The sequence below is a fragment of the Corapipo altera genome, unplaced genomic scaffold (assembly GCF_003945725.1).
Source record: "Corapipo altera isolate COAL_440 unplaced genomic scaffold, ASM394572v1 22b, whole genome shotgun sequence".
Classification (NCBI taxonomy): domain Eukaryota; kingdom Metazoa; phylum Chordata; class Aves; order Passeriformes; family Pipridae; genus Corapipo; species Corapipo altera.
Genome location: NW_020884876.1, coordinates 2550637 through 2571912, shown reverse-complemented (window position 1 = coordinate 2571912; position 21276 = coordinate 2550637). Strand labels below are relative to the sequence as shown.

The 21276-nt window shown below is 43.2% G+C and overlaps 1 protein-coding gene across 3 annotated transcripts in view; it reads right to left on the bottom strand.

Moving 5' to 3' along the window:
* Positions 1-20986, bottom strand: part of PDGFRA (platelet derived growth factor receptor alpha) — a 34569-nt gene extending 13583 nt beyond the window's left edge. The window contains exons 1-12 of one of the 3 annotated variants that reach the window (XM_027635822.1): positions 20734-20986; positions 13438-13498; positions 11720-12034; positions 8738-9001; positions 7879-8009; positions 6706-6877; positions 6414-6603; positions 5820-5935; positions 5223-5349; positions 4033-4226; positions 3480-3574; positions 3237-3369 (exon numbers count right to left, since the gene is read on the bottom strand). In XM_027635822.1, coding sequence (XP_027491623.1) covers positions 3237-3369; positions 3480-3574; positions 4033-4226; positions 5223-5349; positions 5820-5935; positions 6414-6603; positions 6706-6877; positions 7879-8009; positions 8738-9001; positions 11720-12034; positions 13438-13486 — 1786 coding nt within the window. In that variant the 5' untranslated portion in view covers positions 13487-13498; positions 20734-20986. Of the gene's footprint in view, positions 1-3236; positions 3370-3479; positions 3575-4032; positions 4227-5222; positions 5350-5819; positions 5936-6413; positions 6604-6705; positions 6878-7878; positions 8010-8737; positions 9002-11719; positions 12035-13437; positions 13499-16953; positions 17058-20733 lie in introns of those variants that run through there. The other 2 variants (XM_027635821.1, XM_027635823.1) reach the window with 2 other exon arrangements.
* Between the last annotated feature and the right edge of the window lie 290 nt (positions 20987-21276).

Below are 21276 nucleotides of genomic sequence, written 5' to 3'. Positions count from 1 at the left end.
ATTTCATAGCTTCTACACTGAAGACCAAGTTTGTCAAGGTAACACTTAGTGAACAAACCTATATATGAGGTACAGATGCCAGGATATTATCAAATTCCTAACAAACTCTCTTTTTAATTTTATGTTATTTTTTAACTTTCAGCACAGAAAGAATAAGTAGTGACTTCTACTTCAGAGAAGTATTTTGTCTTTGATATTCATTTGCGGTTTGAACTTGTCATCTTCTACACTTCTGAAAAGCGTTATCTGGCACGCACTGCCATGTTTCTGTTATCCTCTTGCTACAGCCCCCACTTTTATTGTATACACAATTTTAAAAGAGAATTTCCAGCCAGAAGATATTTGCATCATTAACAAGCATAAAAAATGGTTTAAGAACGCTTAGCTGAGTTAACACAGACAAACCTCTCCAAGATTATGACAGTGTAGTTTGTCATGCCCACAGAAACTATGTGATTTCAAGATTCCTGTGCTCCAAAGGTTATCCTTCCAAACCAGGATGTGAGAAAGCTTCCCACTAAATTTCAGACTAATTCAAAACACCTGAGTCTGAAATCTGGCCCCTGAAACTTTTCAGACTGAAGGTCTGGGAGCCATATGGCAGGATGCAGCCCTTCAGAATGTGATGGTATTTGTTGATGCTCCTTGATCTTCTTGTCTTCACAAGCCAATTCCTCCCCAAACCATATTGTTAGCTGAGCACAAGGCACATATTTCTCTCTTCATCACCTCTTCTGGGCCGGAGTGCACGTGGAGACAGTGAGAGCACTTCCTAAGTGGTAGGGAGTCATCACTGCCATTTCCCCTTTTCAACCCTCTCTGCAGATGTAGCCCAAGCCCCATATCTTTTACACTGGAAATTTGGAACCTAGTGGGAGCTCAAGAACTGGAAGCATCTGTAATGCCATCACATTCTTGATGACTGCTTCAGTGAAGCCCAAAATTATAGCATGTGTTTACTTTTCTCAGTATACAGGCACAGCTGTAATCTGCTTTGCCATCACAGAGGGACTTGTGCAGACACAGCAGCAGCTCAAGACCTCTCAAACTAGTGGAGGAACAGCAGCTATTTCAACCTCTCTACCAATTCATAGAGCTTATCTGCTGTCACTGCCAAAAGAAGTGCTGCTTTTCTGCTCAGAGGACACAAATTCAAAGGTGAAGTCAAATGCAGCCATCTCAACTGGATGCCTCTGGCTAAAATTGAACTGGGATGATCAGCCCACCCCAAATTAAATCGTTAAGTCTCTTGGCCTATATCAAAAGCCAAACAAGTGCCAAGCTTTACAATCTAAGTCAGTTTCTAGACTCATGAGGAATTAGGTATGACATCTCTAAGTGTTGTGTGACTTGAATTTTAACTTACCTTCTGCAAATGGGCATAGGTCTGATTCTGTGTCAGACCAGCATTTCATTTTAACAAAGTCAACAGGAAAAATGAGTGGCTTGCTGGGAAGTGATGAGAGCAATTCTGCCATCTCTCTACAGCCACCCCAGGTTCCTGAGCAACAGCGCTAGGACCCTCAAAAGGCCCTGCTCTCTGCTGTATCAGCCAGAGGAGGAGGTACAGGTCCTGCTGGAACCTTGACATTCTCAGCAGATCCAGGAGAAGGCAGTGGTGTTCAAGCAGCTCATGGCATTACTACATTGTTCTTTCTGTTATGCATCTCCTAGGCTTGCGTTGGCTGCTGAAAGCTTCAAACAGCAGTGCACTACATACACTGTGGAGCAGTGATTGCAAAGGGAAATTTGCAGTGTAACCCAAATTCATCAATTGAAGCTTCATCCAGTCAACATTCAAAGTTGGCATTTAACAGAGCACTGCACTCCAGGCACTATTGGCTAGAAAAAACAAATAAGTGCCAGCTGGCTTACACAGTTAGGGTGGGAAACGCTCATCTGGCTGAGGCAAAATGGGTTTGTAACCTGCTTCAGAGCCTCCCTGAGCTAAAGGTGTAATAGCTTTACTGTTGTCTCCTGCTCAGACAAGAGAAAACCCGCACAAAACAAGATTATCAGCCACAGAAACAAAAGAGGGTCCCTCCCATCAGTAAGCATTTAATATGGCAAAACTGTCAGCAGGTATAAATGTGAACTGTGTCAAGAAGAAAGCTTGTGCAATCCAGATTACTAAAAGGACATGTAGCATTGGTTTTTAGGGCACTGACTATCCTGAATATACTTGTAAACAAGAAGGCATTGAAGCAGGCTGGTGCTCATGAGTCAGAGGGAAACAAAGTCACAGTGCTGGTCTTTAACAACTCAGATCTGACAAATCCTATTTAGGCATATAATTAAAGTCTGGGTTGTAATAAAATAATTCCATTAAATATCCACCCTCCTCTAGTCTTCAATTAGCAACACGAATTTAATTAAAGGATATTGTTCCTGAACCAGAAATTTTTGTGCTGCTTCTTTCAAGAATTAACATCAACTGTTTCTCTGTAACGGGGAAGAAGAACTACACCAGGGGAGCACATTTCTTAAAATATATCAAACAAAAAACATATTTCATCTTCTTCTCCTCTATTTTGTGATGCAATTTGGTGCAGAGATACCTCCAAGGGAGTTCCCTCCTTGTATGTTTAAAGCACTATCTGTATAGAACATTAAAATTTTCTACAATCATTACATTTTCAATTGATATAAAAGACGCATTGGGCCAGCCTCGAAGAAGTAATTATGACTGAATTCTGTATGAATTCCAATGAGGAATAACAAAGCAAGAAAGAAGAAGGAGAAGGAAGAAGGACAGTAGCCACAAAAATATGCAGTTATTGATATATGCTTGGCATGGATTAATAATTTAAAAAATATTTTTAATAAAACTACATAACTACTTGTAGATTTCCCTTGGCCTCTGCACATAAGTATATAAATGTCTTGCCAAAAAAAATACTGATGTCTTTCTTCTGGATGTATTAACATGAGTGTTGAAGAGGGCAATTAATGCTGATAGCATCCCCCTAAACTGCGCAGAGGTGGGCACTGCACATTGAGGGAGAGGTGGAATGGAGGCACAGGAGACGCTAACACAAGAACTTCAGGGCTAATGCCACTGTAGGAGAAGAAGAGGATGAGGAAGGAGAACTGAGGAGAACAGATAGGCACAGAGACACTCTGGACTTTGTGACCATAACTTTCACTGTAAATCCCAGCAACACAGACCTCAGAGTTGTCCTTAATTGTCTTTATCCCTAGAGAATAATGAGGTTAGTCCCTCAGACAAAACTTACCAAGCACTAACCCATCTCGAGGAAACTCCCATCTGGAGTCATAGGGCAGTTGCATTGGGTCCACATAAATGTATTCGTGACCATCAGGGCTGATAGATTCAATGACTCTCCATCTAATCTCGTACCTCGGCTTCTGCAGAGCACATTGAATGCAAACCCAACAATTAGTCTTGTGCTTGACTTCAGAGAAGACCAAAACCCAGCAGGGCTCAGCATCCAAACTGAGCTGCTTTTCTACATTACCTGTTTCCATATGATGACTAGGACAATCAGTGAAATTATCACAATCACTAACAGCACTAAGACTGCAGCAGCCACCGTTAGCTCTGATCGTAAGGCTGTGGAGTAAAAAGACAGACAATATTTTCCTCCTGAGCCATGAGGAACATGACACACACATAAGACATCCACCTCGCCTGTCATTGCAGTTCCTATGTCCTGCGGAAGTGGCAGGAGCAGTTCCTGAGGCTGGTGACTGTAAAGTCTTTCCAAGCCCAGAGCTGCTCTACCTTCCTGTTTCAAAATCAAATACAGATTGTCTAGAAGAATGGCCCGATAGCCAGTGGCAGTAAAATGGTAAAATGAATCATGGAACCACATAATAAGCAAAAAACAGATGCACCATAAAGACCTGTAGAATGCCTCATCCTCAGATGTTCCAGGGTGGAAGAAAAAATCCATTTTAATTAATTATCTACAACAATTCATACTTTTATCCATTAAGATTGAACTGGGGTGTGCTAAAGTGGGGTCAAACTGGCTGCTGTAATTTCATAGAAGGAAAAAGCAAACTTACTAGGAGCCACAAGCTTCAGTTCTCGAGTAACGGCACCAAGGTCATTCCTTGCCACACATCGCACAGCCAGGGTTTCCTCTACCTTCTGGAAGGTCACCTGGCTTTCCACCACATTTTTCTCATCCAGGTGGGCTTCCATGTGTATATCAGAGATATTGTTAGTCAAAAGGGTCCATGAGGTGTCATTGCTGCACCTGCAGAGAAGAATAATGGGGGAAATGAGTATTGGCTGTAAGCACAGATAAATAAGAGTGAACAGAACAAGAATTACCTTTCCCTGCAAATTTCTGCTAACAGCAATCCTTTTAAAAGACAGAAATTGTTAAGACTGCCTCTATGGAAAGCCTGCACCTTTGTTCCCTCATAATAATTATCCTTCTGATTCTCATTACTGCTGCTGACTGGAGGGCCCAACAATGCAGCCCAACAGGTATGACAGAGATAGACCTTAGTGTCACTGTGTATCCCATGGAGTTATGGTACTGGATGGATCCCTATTTTTCCCAGAATCCTTAGTGCTGTACAAGGCTCCTGGGGACAGGGCTAGGAAGACAATCATCCCATCAGGCACTAAGAGGTTTTAGTAAAATGAGAGCTGAACACAGCTTGGAAGTGCCAAGGCCTCCTAGCCTTCTTCCATGTATGGTCTCCCCCTCCCTGTTGGATAATACCACAGGGAGAAAGCAGCTTTGCAGTAGACACAGAAAGAGTCAACCTGGAACTGGCAAAAATGGAAGTAATTACTCCATGTTTTTAAAATACTTTGACGATGAAAATTATAATTAGAAGGGAATAATCACAAGTGAAAACTTAGAAGCACACAACAATGTTAATGAGGCAGACTGAACTATCTGGGAAACTAAAAAAGCTCCCTGGGTGGAGGGACAGCTACTTCTCAAGGTCCTTACTCAAACCAGGACTGTGAAATCCACAAACTTGGCTTATTGAACACAAAGTTTTTGTGAGAGAAACCTGCTGAATTGATGCATTGTTTCTTCTCCTATAAGATGTAATAGGAAGGACACTGGCAACCTCTCTTGGAATATAAGCAACATGCCTCTAAAAAGAAATAAAAATTATCTAAAACTTACTGGCTCTTGATGAGGAAAACATGGTACCGTAACTAATTACATTAAGGTAATTGAGGATACACGTAATATTTTAGGTAAGACAGCACCCACTCCTCTTACTTTTTAATGTCCTTGCAAACCAGCCATTCCACATCAGGAAGTGGGGTCCCCTCTGCCAAGCATCTCACTGTCTGCCCACCTGTAGTGCCATGGTGATCATCCACAAGGGCTGAGATCAGAGCTGGAACTGGGAAGGAGTCAGGAGTTTGTTAAAATATTTGTCAGCGTTTACAAAAAAAACCAACTTGAAATTCAAAGCAGGACAGGTATTGTTTGGCCAACAGCTTAGCAATAGCTAGAGACCCAGACTCATCCCGGAAGTGCTTATCTCCCATAGGACAGCTTGGATCTTAGGCTAGAGCCATGAAAAAGAAGTACTGCGGTTTTGCCACGTCCTCAAGTCATACTGAATGAGCTATCGCCCTGCTGTCAGCTGGAATAACTTAGCTGGGAGAATAAAGTTTCTTTTTGGCTCAAGGCCAGTGCAGAAGTGAAAGCCAGGATCAGAGTAAAAGAGCTCGAGGGGACCCAGCACACACACACTCCTCCGCAGACCCTGGTTCATGCCTTTTTTATATCTATACCCCAGTGTGTAAGTGCATCAAGTCTTTGCTGTGTGGCATCAGTTATGGTGGGAAAGGCTGTGGGAATCCTTACCTTGTATTAGCAAGGAGAAGGTGTATCTTTTAACCTCGTCTTCATTTTCAGCAACCAAAGTATAGTATCCACTGTCTTCTTCCTTGGCCCTTATCAATTTTAATACACTCTGAAACCTGCAGAAATGCAAGTTTTGTTTGTACTTTTAAAGCAGTCATAAAAAATCACTTTGGTGAAACATATAATGTGGGTATGTTGAGATTATAACATAGGGGCATTTAGCATTTCTAGCATGCCTTTACATGAAGTCATTACTCAAGTGGTAAATAACTACCAACATAAAACTGAGAAAGAAGTGGGATTAGTTATTTTCTGCAGGGACCTGACAAAGCCCTGATTTTACTGGAAACAGCTAGAGATTATTGGTATGCAGACATGTTGAAGGGAATGAATAGGTTTAGTGCTCAGAGACCTTGAAGAGGTTCGTATTATGAAGAGAATAAGAAGAGGCAGATTACACATTGCCCTTTACAGTAGAAAAGAAATAAATTATTTTTAAATGCCACTAAAGAAGAAGCAACAAACTGAGGTGGAAAGAGAGCAGGAGCAGCACCAGGTTTTTGGGGAGGAACTCAAGTGTCAGAAGGTTTTTACCTTGTTTCCTGGACTCTGTTAGAACTAGTAACAATCTCAGTAAGATTTTCAATCAGAGTCACATTATCCTTCAACCAGTACATTTTTGGTGCTGGGTAAGCCTGCACATCAACAACAAAGTTTTTGACTTCATGCAGGTTGACAGCTTCCAGAGGGCTAAACTGAGGCTCCAGGTGAACAAAACCTTTGTCTGTAAAGGAAAAAGCCTTGCGTAAACAGCACTGTGCAACATTTTTCAAGAATGGTGTTTTCCAATGCGTTAGTAATTTGGGACACTAAAATCAAACTATACCATGAACTGTAATGACTACTTTCTTATTTTCCTTAACCTCCTTGGTTGCATGCCGAGCAGTACATTCATAATCCCCTGTGTCTTTCACTGATGCCTCAGGAATGGTCAGAGTGTAAACCAGTTTCTGTGATGGGACTTTGATATCATCAAGTTTTATCAGACCTTTTTCTTTCTGTAGTTTGGAGAAAGAAAAAAAAAACCTTGCTTAAGTAATTGAGCTGAAAACATATCATAATCTAACCAGATGTTACATTCTGCCTCCTCTCAAAACAAGAATAATTTACTGAAAAGGAGAAGACTCCTGTGAGTAAAAGGGTGGTGAGAATGGCAAACCACATTATCACAAGAGGCTGGAACAAAAAATATTCCTGGGCTAGTTTTGAAAGGTGGCATATACCAGGGACTATGACGTGTAAGATGGAAAATGGAACAAAACTTTCTTGAATAATTTTTCTCTTGGACTCCTAACTCAAATAAAACATGGGATTTGTGTTCACAACCAGGTACACTTCAATTACTTCGTTTCTTCAGTGACCAGACTTTTTACATGGGATACTCTGAAATTGCCTGGGACGGGCTCTAACCAAGTTTCAGTGAATAAAATTTTTCACTGCAAAAATATGTCACACCAGCTTGAAAATTTTCAAGGTTCTCCAAAAGTTTTAAGATTTTCTTACTAGATGTTTCTCATTAGTGAATAATTACAGTGACTCTAAGAGTCATTTCAGTTTATACCTGCATAATGAAGAACACTTAAGAGTATATGATTCTTCATGGTCCTTTATTATGCCTGAGAACCAGAGTTTAAGAGAACCATTTTAGAGGTTCAGACCTTCAGCAGCAGAGCTCTACTGAGATGTCCAACACACCTAGATCTTTCCACTTTCACATTTCTTTTTTTGAAGCAGCACAAGACCTGAAAGACAGATCCTCAGAGGACGGACTGCTAGCCATACCTCACTTTCCTCTCATGCTTTGCATACTTACTAACAGCAAACTCTAACTTTTGGGATTGACTTTCCTTTATGATAACTTAAAATTCAAAGAGCTTACTTTATTTTCCCTCCTCAGCTGTCCTCATTCAGATAAGAGAAGAATATATTACAACTCCACCCTCTTCCCCAGTAAGTAACTAGAAATATTGAGGGGAAAAAAAAAGAAAAAGAGATTTACCACTTTCCCGGGATAATTCCACTGTAAATTAACCACCTCATTGTCAAAGACCACACAAGTTACTACGATGGTCTCGCCTGTTTTGTAGACAGTTTTAAGAGCTTCAATTTCAACTGGAAGCTGTGAAGTAGCTAAGAGAAGAGAGAGAGAGACCTCGTTTAGTTTTAAAAAGAATGCTCTTTTCACATGGTACAATTTCAGAGGGAGATTCCATTTCACTTCTTCTACTGAGGAATTATCTGAAAAATTCAGTAAAATTACTGCTGATCTATACTGATATAAACAATTCATATTTAAAGGATGAAGTGTACAGGCATTAAGTTCAATCCCACAAAGAAATGATCCACTCATAAAGTTTCAATTAGAAGTTCCTATCTCAAATGCCCCTGTGAAAAGTCATTCAGTGTAAAAGAAATCTCCCATTTTGCTGATTAGTGACTGTCTTTAAGAATCCCTTGCTGGCCAGGAAAAAAGTTTTCAAAGTAATTGAATCATGATGTTTTTCAGGCCACACAAGGTTCTACAATTCAAAGCCACCAAGAAATGCCAGCCTTTTAAGTTATGTTTCATCAAATAAGATGAAAATACATAGACTACAGAAGTCTTTTCTTGCAACCATTTGGGAGAGAGAGAGGAGATGGGAGAGGAGATAAAGTTAGGGACACTTTATTCTTAGCAAAATTAAAATTAATTCTAAGTAAACTCACAACTAAGTAACTGGCAATACTGACAGAGGAGCAAGGAGCTCATCATTGGGGAAACGTGATATAACCATGTGTTGCTGGTGCTAATATGGCTCTTACAGTGTGAAGAAAGAACACAACTACTTTTTTTATTTTAAACGAACAGAAATAGATACCTCTTATAATATAGACGAGAAACTCATCAGACTTGAACTCCACGCCTTTAGCCACTGTTTTGCATGTGTATGAGCCCGCAGGAAAATTCCCTATGAAGCCTTGTTTGGTGTCATATAAAGCATTCACAGCCTTGTCTAAGCTGTCAGTTAAAGTCACTTGAGCATCTGGGTCACTTGTCCGACAAGGGATAACTGTGGGATCACCTTCTTCTACTAGGATGAACTGGTCTTCTGGTATAGAAGGAACAAAAGGCATGTCTGGGTCTGTAAAAAACAAGATGTAGTATTACACTGTCTTGTTTGTAGCAAGCCCACATACAAGAATTGGATGTCAGTGCCACTTATAGGTCATAACTGAAATTTGTAAAGTTCATTATCCCAGTTTTTCAGAGATTGCAGGTAAGGCTTGCTAACTGAATGCAGTATCTCATTTTAGCTATTTGATGTGACATATAGTGAGACATTTCTTCTAAGCACAAAACAAGAAAGGACTTGGGCTCCTTTGTGACAATTCAGGGTGCAGGATGAAAAAGACAAAAGATCCTCCCACCAAAATGCTAAGTGTTATTAATCAGCAACTCACTCATTTTAAGTTAATTTTTTTTCCTATGGTATTTGTAGCTATCTACTAACCAATATATAAGCAGTGAAAAAAAAAAGTAAAATGAAAATCCAACCACATTCCAAGTCAAATAAAGTAGAAGTCAGTTTCATGTTGTTTATGTTGAATGCCACTAAAGCCACAGTTCATCAAAAATAGTTCAAGGTACTTATCTTCATGTATTTCTAACATGTCCAACATTACAGTTATGAGACATAGTTAATTATGGTCACAGCATGTGGTTTTCAAAATATGGTATTCAACTAGGAAAAAAGCAAACAAACACCTGGTAGTTTTATTTCTTTTAAAGTCAACAAAAAGCATGCCAACTTTCCTACCCAGCCAATCCAAAGTCTGAGTTTAAAACATAATTGCATAACATTATGCATAAAAAGCATAGCCCTCCATTTGGCCATTCAGAATAAACAAATAATCCTTGCTAGCCTGAAGCTTCTGTGCAAAGCTTTATAATAAAATTTAATAAATAGCAATCCAAATCCCTCCAACAATAGACTTTCTGCTGCACTGGCAGGCTCTTTGTAGCAATATTCCAAACACAGCGCTCCATTCCAAAGACACTGCCAACTCCATGTATTCATTTTCTCACTGTAATTTAAAACAGAAACAGGATTCACCTAGTTTGGTTCTCTGTGTGCTGTTAGTGAAAATAGGATATTGTGTGAAGTCCTAACGTAATCCTCCCTGGCTAAAGTGGGTTGCTACCACCCATTGCCCTCCTAATTCATTGCAGAAAAAACAATTGTAAAGACAAAGTTTAGAGTGGAAACAGAGACATCCTCTATAATTTGGAGAAAAGGATATGTTTTTGCATTTATGACATCTTGATGGTTAGAGAGTGGAAAAAATTACAGGGTGTCTCTGCCTGGCAATTCTGGTAGGCTGATGTCTAGAGGCTTTTGAAAACCAAACTAAAAAGCCCTCTTGAAGAAATCTTCAATCTCTTGCCTTTATATTCCTTCACTGTGTGAGTTACAAGACTACTTAACATAAGAAAACCTCTTCTGGTGATTTGGTTAGAGGTGTTTGGAAATCAAGATACACGTGCTAAAGCCGGCAGCCTTTGCTGAAACATCTTGCTTCAAGAACAAATGCAAACATTTTACATTTGTTGTAAGAAACAGAGAAAAAGTCTTGGAAGAATCATTGTCCTTGAATCACACAACACCACTGCAAAACAGCCTTTAAAACAGGTCCTGTTACTACTTCCTGACTTTTTACCCTTCCAGAGTCTCCTTTGCCATTATAGACATCATCTTCTTCAGAAAACACTGCAGTTTTGCAGGATGATTTGCAATCTCTTCTCTCTTTTGTTTCCTATTATGAATATTTGCTGCAAATCAAGTGGCTTGATCTTTTCTGGCCCTACAGTATTGCCCCTCTCCCCCTGAACCCCAGCCAATGCCGAGGAAACATCCAGAAAGGCCACCAGTCATGGCTCAGCCTCTGGTGCCTATCTCAGCTATGACAATAACGATTTTCATCGAGTGGAGAGTGTGGAAAACATTTAAGCAGATTTCCAGTCTGAACAAGGGGTTGGAAGAGAAGTGCTGGGAGTAGGCACTCCCAAAAAGAGGGGATGCCGTTTCTTCTGAATGTAACAGGTTTTCCATCACTAAAGAGAAATGTAGCACAGGGCCTGGGAAGGCTGTGTTTGCTTTGAAAATTACAGGGCACTGCGTGGTAGCACCATGCTTTTAATCTTGCATCAGACCAGCCAGCAAGCACACTTCTTTCCTGCCCTTCTGACAGTCACCCCCGAGATATCTCTGTTGCTTTACTCACCCCCGAGATATCTCTGTTGCTTTACTCTTCCCAGGCCATGTGGACATCTCAGCTTTTTCTAGATCTCAGTTCAAGCCTAATTCAGGTTAAGAACAAGATATGGCCTTCCTCATCTGGCAACTGCTTTAGTATCGTACATGGCACTGATTCAGTCACTACACATCCCAAAATACCCATTCAAGTCCTCCCTGAAAGGACTGGCATTTATGTTGATCCCCACCTGGGAGCCAGGCAAACCTGAAGGCTGGACGTACACATACAGCTGAGCTGACCCGGTCACCAAGGTCTACTAACCAGCCCCTGGTGGTCAGAAGACCTCAGGTCTGAACTTGTGAGTTCATCATTCTTCTTGAGAACTAAAACTCTCACCAAAAAAGTGAAAACCCATAAAACCACAGAGGAACATATCCATAGATTCACAGGGGCTGGTCTTGATTTGTATGTTAGGCAGTGGCCTTCGGGTCAATTTCTCTTCCTCTGAGATGAAAATTGCCACCAGCAATACACCTCTTCTGAACATCCACAGCTCACCTCTCCCATCCAAACCTCCAAGTACAGCCCTGCCATCCTGCACTTACCAGGCACATAGATGTAGATGTCCTTCCCATCCACTTCCCCATCCTCCACTTGTGTGTGGTTATAATAGCAAACATACAAGCCTGTATGAGCAGCTGAGGCATTTACTACTTCGAGCACTGTCACGAAGAAGCCACTGTTGTTTTCTTCATGTCTGATGTCTATCCTGTGACTTCCTTCGGTCACTGGGTACTGCCAGCTCACTTCACTGTCTCCAGAGCATTTGAGTGTGAAATTGGAATTCAGCTGTACCACCATTTCATTCCTATTGGGAACAATAGTCGGCAGAGGAAGCTGGCAAAATGTTAAGAATGGTCCTGCAAAAAGACACAAATAAATATCATATGAACTCACAGAACAGCCTCAGCATGGGGACGTGAAAGGAAGCAGACAGGATCCAGAGCAGCTATTTTTCTGACTATTTCAGATCTGCTGATGTCCCAGGAAATTTGCCCTTGTCAAAAGGCAGAGCTTTGCCCAAGGGATGGCAAATGGTTTTCCTTTGAAATGTTAAGTGTTTGCTTGCTGACTTCTGTTTGTCAAATCAAGAGGTGAAAGACAGACAGAGGTTAAGTTAGAGATAGCTCCCAATTCACACCTTAGCTTTCCAGCCCCAAAGGTGGGCAGACTTTGTTGCAGACCAGTGAATCCCACACCCTGGCAGTTGGGTTACAGGTATCTCACAGCTTCTTACAGACATGATCAGGAAGCCAGCAGTCCTGTTAGCCTTTGAGTAAGCTCACAGCTGAAAGTTAAACACCACTTCCCAAGACTAACACCTGCACTTTACATCTGATTTCTATTTGTGCAGAGGGCCAGAGCAGGGGCTTAGACTGAAAAATTGTGCATCAGGTCTACCTCTAGCCAAAATGTACAGTTTTATAGCCAGATAAAACTGCAATCCACCGAACTAGATGTTGTAGATGGCACTGGTTTTCAGATGCAATCTCCAATTACAGGCTCAGGTTTGCAAGTCTAGGTAATTTGTAGGTGGGCTCATAACAGATCCAAATCCAAAAGGAAAATTACAGGATCTACATCCTAAAAGAATGGGGAATTCACCAAGCAAATACGTTTGGTGTTTCAGTCTACCAAATGATCTGTACAAAATAGATAGGGTAGTCCGTGATAAACAAGCACCTAGGCTCACAGTGTGAAATAGCCACTCAGCAATAAATCAGCATCAGGAGTCCAGACTGTCTTTGAAACCATTTTCCACTCCTGCACAAAGTTACCTCAGCCTACAGACCCTCTCTATATTTGGCACCCTGTGGCAAAGCCTGCCCTCCCCTCCTATCACCCTTCACTCGGCAGATGTTGGGAGCTGGGCAGGCGAGTGCGGTTCAGTGGTGCAGAGTGGGAGGATGCGGGGAGCCCACACAGGCAGCCCCGCCTGCACCATGCTGCTGCAGAAACCCCAGCAGGGCACTTGGGACAGCTGGAGGTAGGCAGGCGCACTTTCCCTGCGCAGTCAGAAGAATTGGGTGGGAGGAGGTTATAGCAGCATAGGAGTGCCGAAGTGGCCAATGTGGGCCAGCAAAAGTACTGCCTTCTTAGTAGGTCTTGTCTTAGCTTACCCAAGGAAAAGGCAAAAAAACCATGTCTGTAGCCAGCTGGCAACCATTTGGTATTTGTTATTATGGGCAGAATAAAAGCAAGTTTAAATATAAATTTATTAAGAATTAGGGGTGGAGAGGCTTAGAGGACTGAGAAACATTACCTGTAAGAAAACATCCTAGGATCAGGAACATCCGTGGGGAAGTACCCATAGCTGCCAACAACTGAAACAGAAAGGAGACGGAAAGAGAGCCAGTTAATGGACTGATAACTGCATAAGACTTAGCAGGACCCCTCTTCTGCAATGCCCAAGTACAACTTCCCACCACTCCTCATGGTACCATGAAGAGAAACTACCCGGGGACCCCAGCTCACACTCACAGCCCATTGAGACTCACACCACTGCCCATGAGATACATGTGGCCACAGACAGACTACAGGCAGCTAAGGCACCATAACCCCTTCTTTCAACTGGCAGTGTAAGGAAACAAGTCCCAGTGTAAGGAACCAGGTCCCGGTATATCAATATCCCCTTTCAAATGACCTGCAAGCAGCTCTACTGTCCACTACAGCCTCCAAGACTGAGCCTACAGAAACACCCCTGCACAGAGGCAGCTCCCTTGCAGGCATCAATAAGGATGCAACAGCATCAGGCAGCAAGTTCTGACCTTTCAGCTGCAAGTGTTTTTTATGGGAGAAAAAGCACATTTGAAAGCCACTCTTATTACAAATGGTACAATCCCAAGTAATATTTCTGTTTTGCTATTGTACACATGTATATATATAGCTTACAGAATACAATGGTGCTTATTGCCTATTTAGCAGGAATTCCCTTGATCAAGCAACAAGCTATTTAAAACATATGCTGAAATTTTCTAATGAAATAAATCCACTACAGACTGTAGGCCAGCACTGCTACTCATATAGCATCTCTTCTCCCCGACAGTGTGGAGAGTCATAGATCACATGCAATTATTGCAACTTTCAAACACATAATCCTAAGGCATCTGTCTTGTAGAAGCAACAACAGCAGTAAGCATCTATGTAATTTTTGTGCCATCTAACGACATTTCTACATAAAACCCTCAAGCATCCTGCTAGGTAACTTCTAAAGGAGAAGTTCCTACAATCCCTACTCCCATTGAAATCAACAGATGTTCTGCTGGTAACTTTAGTAGCAACTGGATTTGCCCAAAAGACAATATAAATTAAAAAAACACTGCATGGAAGAGCCCCTAACCTGAAACACAGACCAAGGAGTTAAATAAAAGATGATGTACCAAGACAGAGGCTGTTTTTCAAAGGTTCTGGAGAGTTTCTGTTCATCCTCTAGTATTCAGTTCCTGATGCTGAGACAGCAAAACATGTAGGTGCAACTAGTTGTTACAACTCTGGCATTGCCGTGTGGGAGTTAAATGCTTACAACATGCCGAGGAGGAGTGTTTCTGAATTAGTCCTGCTTTCCTCTGTCAATGTGTGGAGCAGACAGCACTCATTGCAAAGCAAAAGTATTTGATACTCAAATCAAACATAAAGGTCTCAGAAGCAGGATTACAAGACTTACAAACTACAAGCCTCAAAAACATGTACAAACAATTTCTGAAATTCAGCTAAAAATATTTCAGCAGAGACAAGACCTTTTGCCTGATTCTTCAATTGACAATAATTGCCATGTGTTTATGTATCTGTGTCTCATTGATAACAGACTCTTGGATATCAAAGAATTCCCTCAGTTTCAGCTTCCTTACTCATTTTTATCACATTCATATCCTGTAATTTTTTCTGATAAAGTAACCCACTGTAACTCTTTAAAGACTTACCATGGTCTGCTTAATTGATCTAACTCCTAGCCTTCCAAGACCCAAAAGATGATGTTACCTCACCGTCTGCCAAGTTCCCTCCCTTTTCTCTCTGAAAATACAGCATTCTCCCCCTTTTGTGTTGTTTTACCAGGCTGTTCAGTGCAAGTGATGCAGCACAGGAGGAGAAAAAACAAAGCTAGCTTATCTTTTGCATACCAGAAGCTCTGCTGAAGTGGACTAGCATTGTTGCAGAGCTGTCTGTGTAAGCGAGGACTGAAGCCCCATGACTTACTGGTGTAAGTACATGTGATGGCATTTCCAAAGTGCTGTTTTGAACTTGCTGTCTTGGTTAGGCTGTTGCTGAAATCAAGGAGTGTCTCAACCTAGTTTAAAAACACAGTGACTTAACTAAATTTGCTTTCTCCATCTGGCTATTCTTTCACAACCCAGAGCTTTGATCTTTCCTCAATGACCCGTTAATGTCATCAAGACCAGAGCAACACTTCCTCACTGTGAAAGATAGAATAATGTACTGAGGATTCACTGTCATCTGTATTCAAAATCTATTTTAACTGAATTTAGTTACATCATGAATCTGACTTAAGCATGATGAAGTCCCATCACCAGCATATCCTCACACATTATTGCCAGACTCAAGGTTTAACATGGGCGCAATTTCACACTTTAGGGCATGAGAGAGTTTGCTTATGCCCACAACACCAAGCAGGAACAGTTATCCCCGGTTTTGTTTATTTACAATCGCATACATTTTTGTGTGCACTTATTTAGTTTTTTACCTTCCTTATGGCAGATCAATTATCTTTGTCTTCAACTATCCAAATCTCAGCCCTGGATAAGCACATCAGGTTCAGTTCCTAACACTGGTCCATCAATCCATAACTTGGTACAGCCTCACTGAAGCCAGTAGCTTTATGCAAGCTGAAACCCAGCATTAACAGAACATATACAATGTAAGTTTGAGCCAACCTTAATTCCCTGCATATCTTGGACTTTGCTAGCTAATACATAAACATGTACACGTAGAGTAAAAGCTAAGTGATGCCACGAAAGCTTTGCCAAATTCTTTGCAGGGGATTGCCTGGCGTAAAACAGTCATTGGATTTGTATAAATTTTCAAAGGATCTGACTGAAATTCTAGTATGTCTGTTGTGCTCTTCAGTGATGAAAAAAAAAAACAAAAACCAACCAGCAACCAACCAAACAAAAACAAACCAAAAAAAACCCCAGAAAAATAACATCTGAAGAACTTATCAGCAAGGAGTCAGTTTTCCAAACACTAACTGTCAACTGCTGGTTTACTACCAAGTAAGGTTTCATTGACTGTACCACAGAAGAAAAGGTAAAATCAATGTCCAGAAAGCCAATGGAAATATGTGTTTAAAAAATTATTATATTCCTATGTGATTGCTCTACATGACCTAAAGAGAAAGAGAGGAAGAGGAACCAGAAGAGCCAATGGTACACATTTTTTTCGTACTGCTGTAAATTAACGGAAGACCTCTTTCAAGAGAGAAAACTAGTCCATCTTCCAGAACACTGCAAACTACTGGGCTGATTTCCTGCCAGCTACCCAGTCACTACAGTTCATCCTCTGGGCCACATGATGGCAATGTTGATCCACAATAACGAACCAAATGTCTTGTCCAATAGAATGCAACGCTAGTCTCCAACGTAGTAGATAGAATCTAAAAATCTAGGTCTCCTAGATCAACTTAAAATTCAAAATTCTTGCATTTTAATTTCATGTGATTTAAAAAAAAAAATAAAATAAAAGCAAACTGGTCCCACTTACTCTATATTTACATAAGGGATAGAACAGTTGGGTTGCAGATCTTGGCATGTAATGATATGATTACCCTTGCTATGAGAGGGCTGGGTAATTTCAGTGGTGATTTTGTCAGAGTGGCAGTCTGTCCTTCTGGGAAAACTGATCTTTTCCAGGAAGAGTTAAGGGAAGCCCAAGAAAAGAAAGAAATATTTCCATCTTGTGGTATTTGTCAGCATCTGAATGTAAATATTCAGGCAGGACCTCCTGAAACGTTTCTTAGTTCTCAATTCCCAGATTGCAAACTCAATTGTCTGCAAGAGCAGTGCTGCCCTGCAGCAGTAACATGGGGCTCTGAAGGTGTCACTGGCAAAAGGTTTAAACAACAAAAGAAAAAACCTTCAGTGAAAAAGACTGGTATAAACATTCTCCAAAAATTAGGTTTGTTCCTCATCCCTTTACAAGTATTTGAATCCAGCATAGCCTGTACACAGGAAAAACTATGCATCAAGAAGTGCCCAAGAAATAACTATGCATCAAGAATTGTCCAGTGCTGGGCTCTTACATACAGCGATGGTTGCCCTCTAACCCAAATTCTTCAGCCTAACCCTCAAGGAAAGAGTCCCTCAGTCTAGAAGCTAAAGGTGGGAGGGGAAATTGCAAAGTCTAAATTTTCCCACTTGATCCAAAGAGGATTTTCCAGACTGTCTCAGCAAACAGAAAAGAAAACAAACAAATAAATAAACAAACCAGAACAAAACAAAGAAACCCACCAACACCAAAACTGTCACTTCCAAGGAGTACACCTCACTTGTGTTCTCAGAATCAAAGAACACGTCAGATCCCAACTCATGTTAAGAAGCATTGTGTGGAAAAAACTATCCATATCTGTTGACCACAGGAGCTAGGAAGCCTAGTTGTTGCAAACTATTCCCTTGGGTGCCCATGTAAAGCTTTATTAGCTTGAAAGAAATGAGTCAAGCAGGAGAGCAAGGCAAGAGGGAGAGAAAGGACAGCTTGCTTTGTGGCTAAGGGAGTTTTTTTAAATTATCAGCAATTCTTGCCTACCACCAAGAAAAATCACCTCTCAGAAGTCATTCTTGTGTCTTTAGGTCTTTAAAAGAAGTAAAGAAAACATCTTCTATTAAAAATTTTAGTGTTCACGTGCGAAAGTGCCATTGTGGTCATGATGAACTAAGAACGCAAGCAAGGCAAGGATTATATCAAGTTATACATTTAAGCCTCATTCTTTAGACCAACTGGTGTAGCTGGTAATAAGCATCAAGGTCTGGACTATGCAAGACTTCTTCTGTCTATATTCATTGTGCTTGAAACCTAGCTCGATGCTGCAGTACAGAAGAGAGGTATTTTATTAAAATATTTATTACTTCCTGCTTTCTTGAAACCTAATACTTATATATTACCCTCAGAACCACATGAAGATTTCCCATACATTAACAAGCTAACAACAGTAAAGATAGCCCCAATGCCAAATGGCAACTGGACTGGCACACCTCCTGCTCTTCAGTGCCTGGAGAAGAGTACCAGAACAAGGGATCTCTTAGAAGCAGCAAGAGAGTGCCTGCAGACTGACAGAGCTGGTTTACTTGTGGACTCCTAAATCCCAGTGTTTTGTGAGGTCTCATTTTTCTTCAAACTTTTTTTTTCCAAGCTTTGAGGTTGGCTGAACCGCTGTTTAGCTGAGGCCGTTCTAAAATGTTTATTGCTAACTAGAAGTTAAACCCGAAGTCCCTTGCTGGGAGATCTTTCTAGATCATTTCTAGACCCAGAGTTAAAAGTCGGATCTCCACAGTTCAGATTTTGATCAGCCGATGACAGAGGAATCTTTGATGCCTATCTTCTTGTTTTGATCCTGTCTCTTGCCCCATCCAAGGACACAGAGTTTAGTCAGCTGAGCTGGGAACCCAGCTGGGCTCTGCATCGGCCCTGGGAGATGCCAAGAACATAACAAGCCACCCCGCTTCCCCGTGCGTCCCGTCGGGGAGGCAGCGGCCTTCTACAGCCAGCCAGAACTGGGATGTGGATGGTGGTGGGGGGCTTACGCACACACTCAAGCCCCCATCAGGCTGCAGGCGCTTGACAGACCCTGTCTGCCCGCGGGTAACCCAGGCAGCAGCCCCCAGGGAACGGGAAAGGGCACTGCCGCGACTCCTGTTCGGTCCGCCGCCCCTCGGCGGGCCCGACGGCTGGAGCCGCTGCAGATCAAAGGCTGCCCAAGACACCGAGCAAACCTAGCAGAGATGGAAGCTCCCAGCCACTTCGCTGTTTGTCTGGGAAACAATAGGAAAGCCTTTGCCAAGCTGGAGAGACTTTTTTTTTTTTGTAATGCGAGGTAGCCAGGAAAAGAAAAGTAGGGGAGACGGAGAGGAGCAGAGCAAAGACGTGTCTCCCTACGGAGCTACGACCCGGCGTTTCTTCTCCAGCCCTCTCCCTCAGGTGAAGCACGAACCCCGAGGGCGCGGGGTCTGGAGAGGGTGCGGAGTGGGACCGACGTGGTGCCACACCTGGGAGCTGTGGGACCAAGAGAGAGCGATGTGTCTGCAGCCCCGGGAACGGATCCGTCGGTCCCCGTAAGGGCCGAGGCGATGCCCAGCCCTCCCCGGGCATGCAGCCTTGGGTCCCGGAGGAGCGCTAGGAAACCGGAGGTTTCCAAGAGACGCGCCGAAAATGCCGTCGATGGGGCGCTGGAAACATGCTCCCGGCGCGGGTGGGGGCCAGGGCATCGCCCCCGCCTCTGCATCGCAGCCTCCTCTCCGACGGGGTGCCGGCGAGCCCCGGGGGCTGGCGGCTGCGCCCTGGGACTGCTGCTGCCTCCCTAGATCTGTCGCTGCTGGCTCCAGAAAAAGCTGTCCAAGTCCTGTTGTCTGGAACGGCTCCTGAGCTGCGGGATCCGCGTCCAAAAATGTTGAGCAATACCGCGGACAGCCAAAAAGCCATTTCCTACTTGCTCCTAGGACTTTTCCAGGGGACTCCAGCCTGGCAGAGGCTGGCAAGTTTGCAACTCCGCGCTTAACAAAATCCAAAAGTTGGCCGCGAAGACTTTGCCCTCCCCCGGGGTAGGAGGCAGTGCGGTCCAGCAATCCGGCGGGACATGCAGCAGGGCTGGCGCTCCCGTTGCGAGAGGGACTGTAAGCTGGAAAATCTCCAGGTACCAGCCCTGCCTAAATTCAGCATCTTCCCTGTCGCTGAGACATATGAAAAAAAGACGGGGCTAGCAGGGATGGAGATCGGGTCCCCTTGGGCGTGTTGTGTACGTGCTCGGGATCTCGGGGCATTTTAGGCTACTGGGTCAGGGGGAATGAGGTGAGAAAGGGGATCTGAAGAGGGGAAGGTAGTGAAAAACAAAGGGTGGGGGAAGGGACGGGTGAGCAGCGGGGTGAAGGAAGCGAGGGATGCGAGAAGAGAGGGAGCCGCTTACTTTGTCGGTGCGCTTTCCCACTTTCCCCCCCACGGGGCGGACACCGCCGCTGCCCACGGAGCCCCGGCAGGTCGCTCCCACCCCCGCGGCAGGAATGCGGCGCGGTGGCCCCCGCCGTCCCAATGTGTTTGTCATTAGCGCTACCCGCGCTCCTCGCCGCCGCACCCCGACGGCCGGCACAGCGTCTGCTCCCCGCTCCCCTCCGCGGGGCCGCCAGCGCCCGCCGACTGCGCCCTGCGGGAAGAAGCCCCACGCCTATCTCAGAGCATCGAGGGGGAAAAAAAAGGGAAAAAAAAAAAAAAAGAAAAAAAAAAGAAAAAAAAAGGTACCCCCCCTGACAAATAAATAAAGAAAAAAATAACAAGATAAATCAGGAAAAAAACGTGAGAGTAAAGGTGTAAAAAAGAAAAAGGTGGGGAAACTGCCCCTCATCTCTTACCTTCTCCTTTACAATCCGCAGCCCCAATCCTGCAGATTGTAAAACATCCAAAATATGTCCACGTCTTTTGTGACTTTCCCCGCTCAGCCGCGCTCTTTCCCTCCCGCTTGCCCTCCCTCCCGATCTGACTGTAATGGTCTCACAAACCGCGTTCCGTAATTGATTCAATGTTATAGTCCATCCTTCCAAAACTAATCATTTGCTTTAAGTAAATAGCTGTCAGGAAATGAAGCCCCCCTCAGGCCCCTTCAGAATAAGAGCTGTCCTGGCTCGCCCGGCGCCCCCAGCCCCGCGGCCGGAGGCGGGCGCGCCGGCGGGAGGCTCTTACGCAGGCAGGGGGGCCAGTCTCTGCCTCCAGATTTCACCAGGCTCGCAGGGGAGGGGGAGGTTAGCCATATGGCAGGGGCGAGGGGGAGGAAAGGGGGAAGCGGGGAGTTTTTGCGCTGCAGGGGGAGAAAATAAAAAAAAAAAAAAAAAACCCAACCCAAAAAACTTTTATGAAAACTCAGAGAGCTCCCAGTTTCATGAATGAGTCT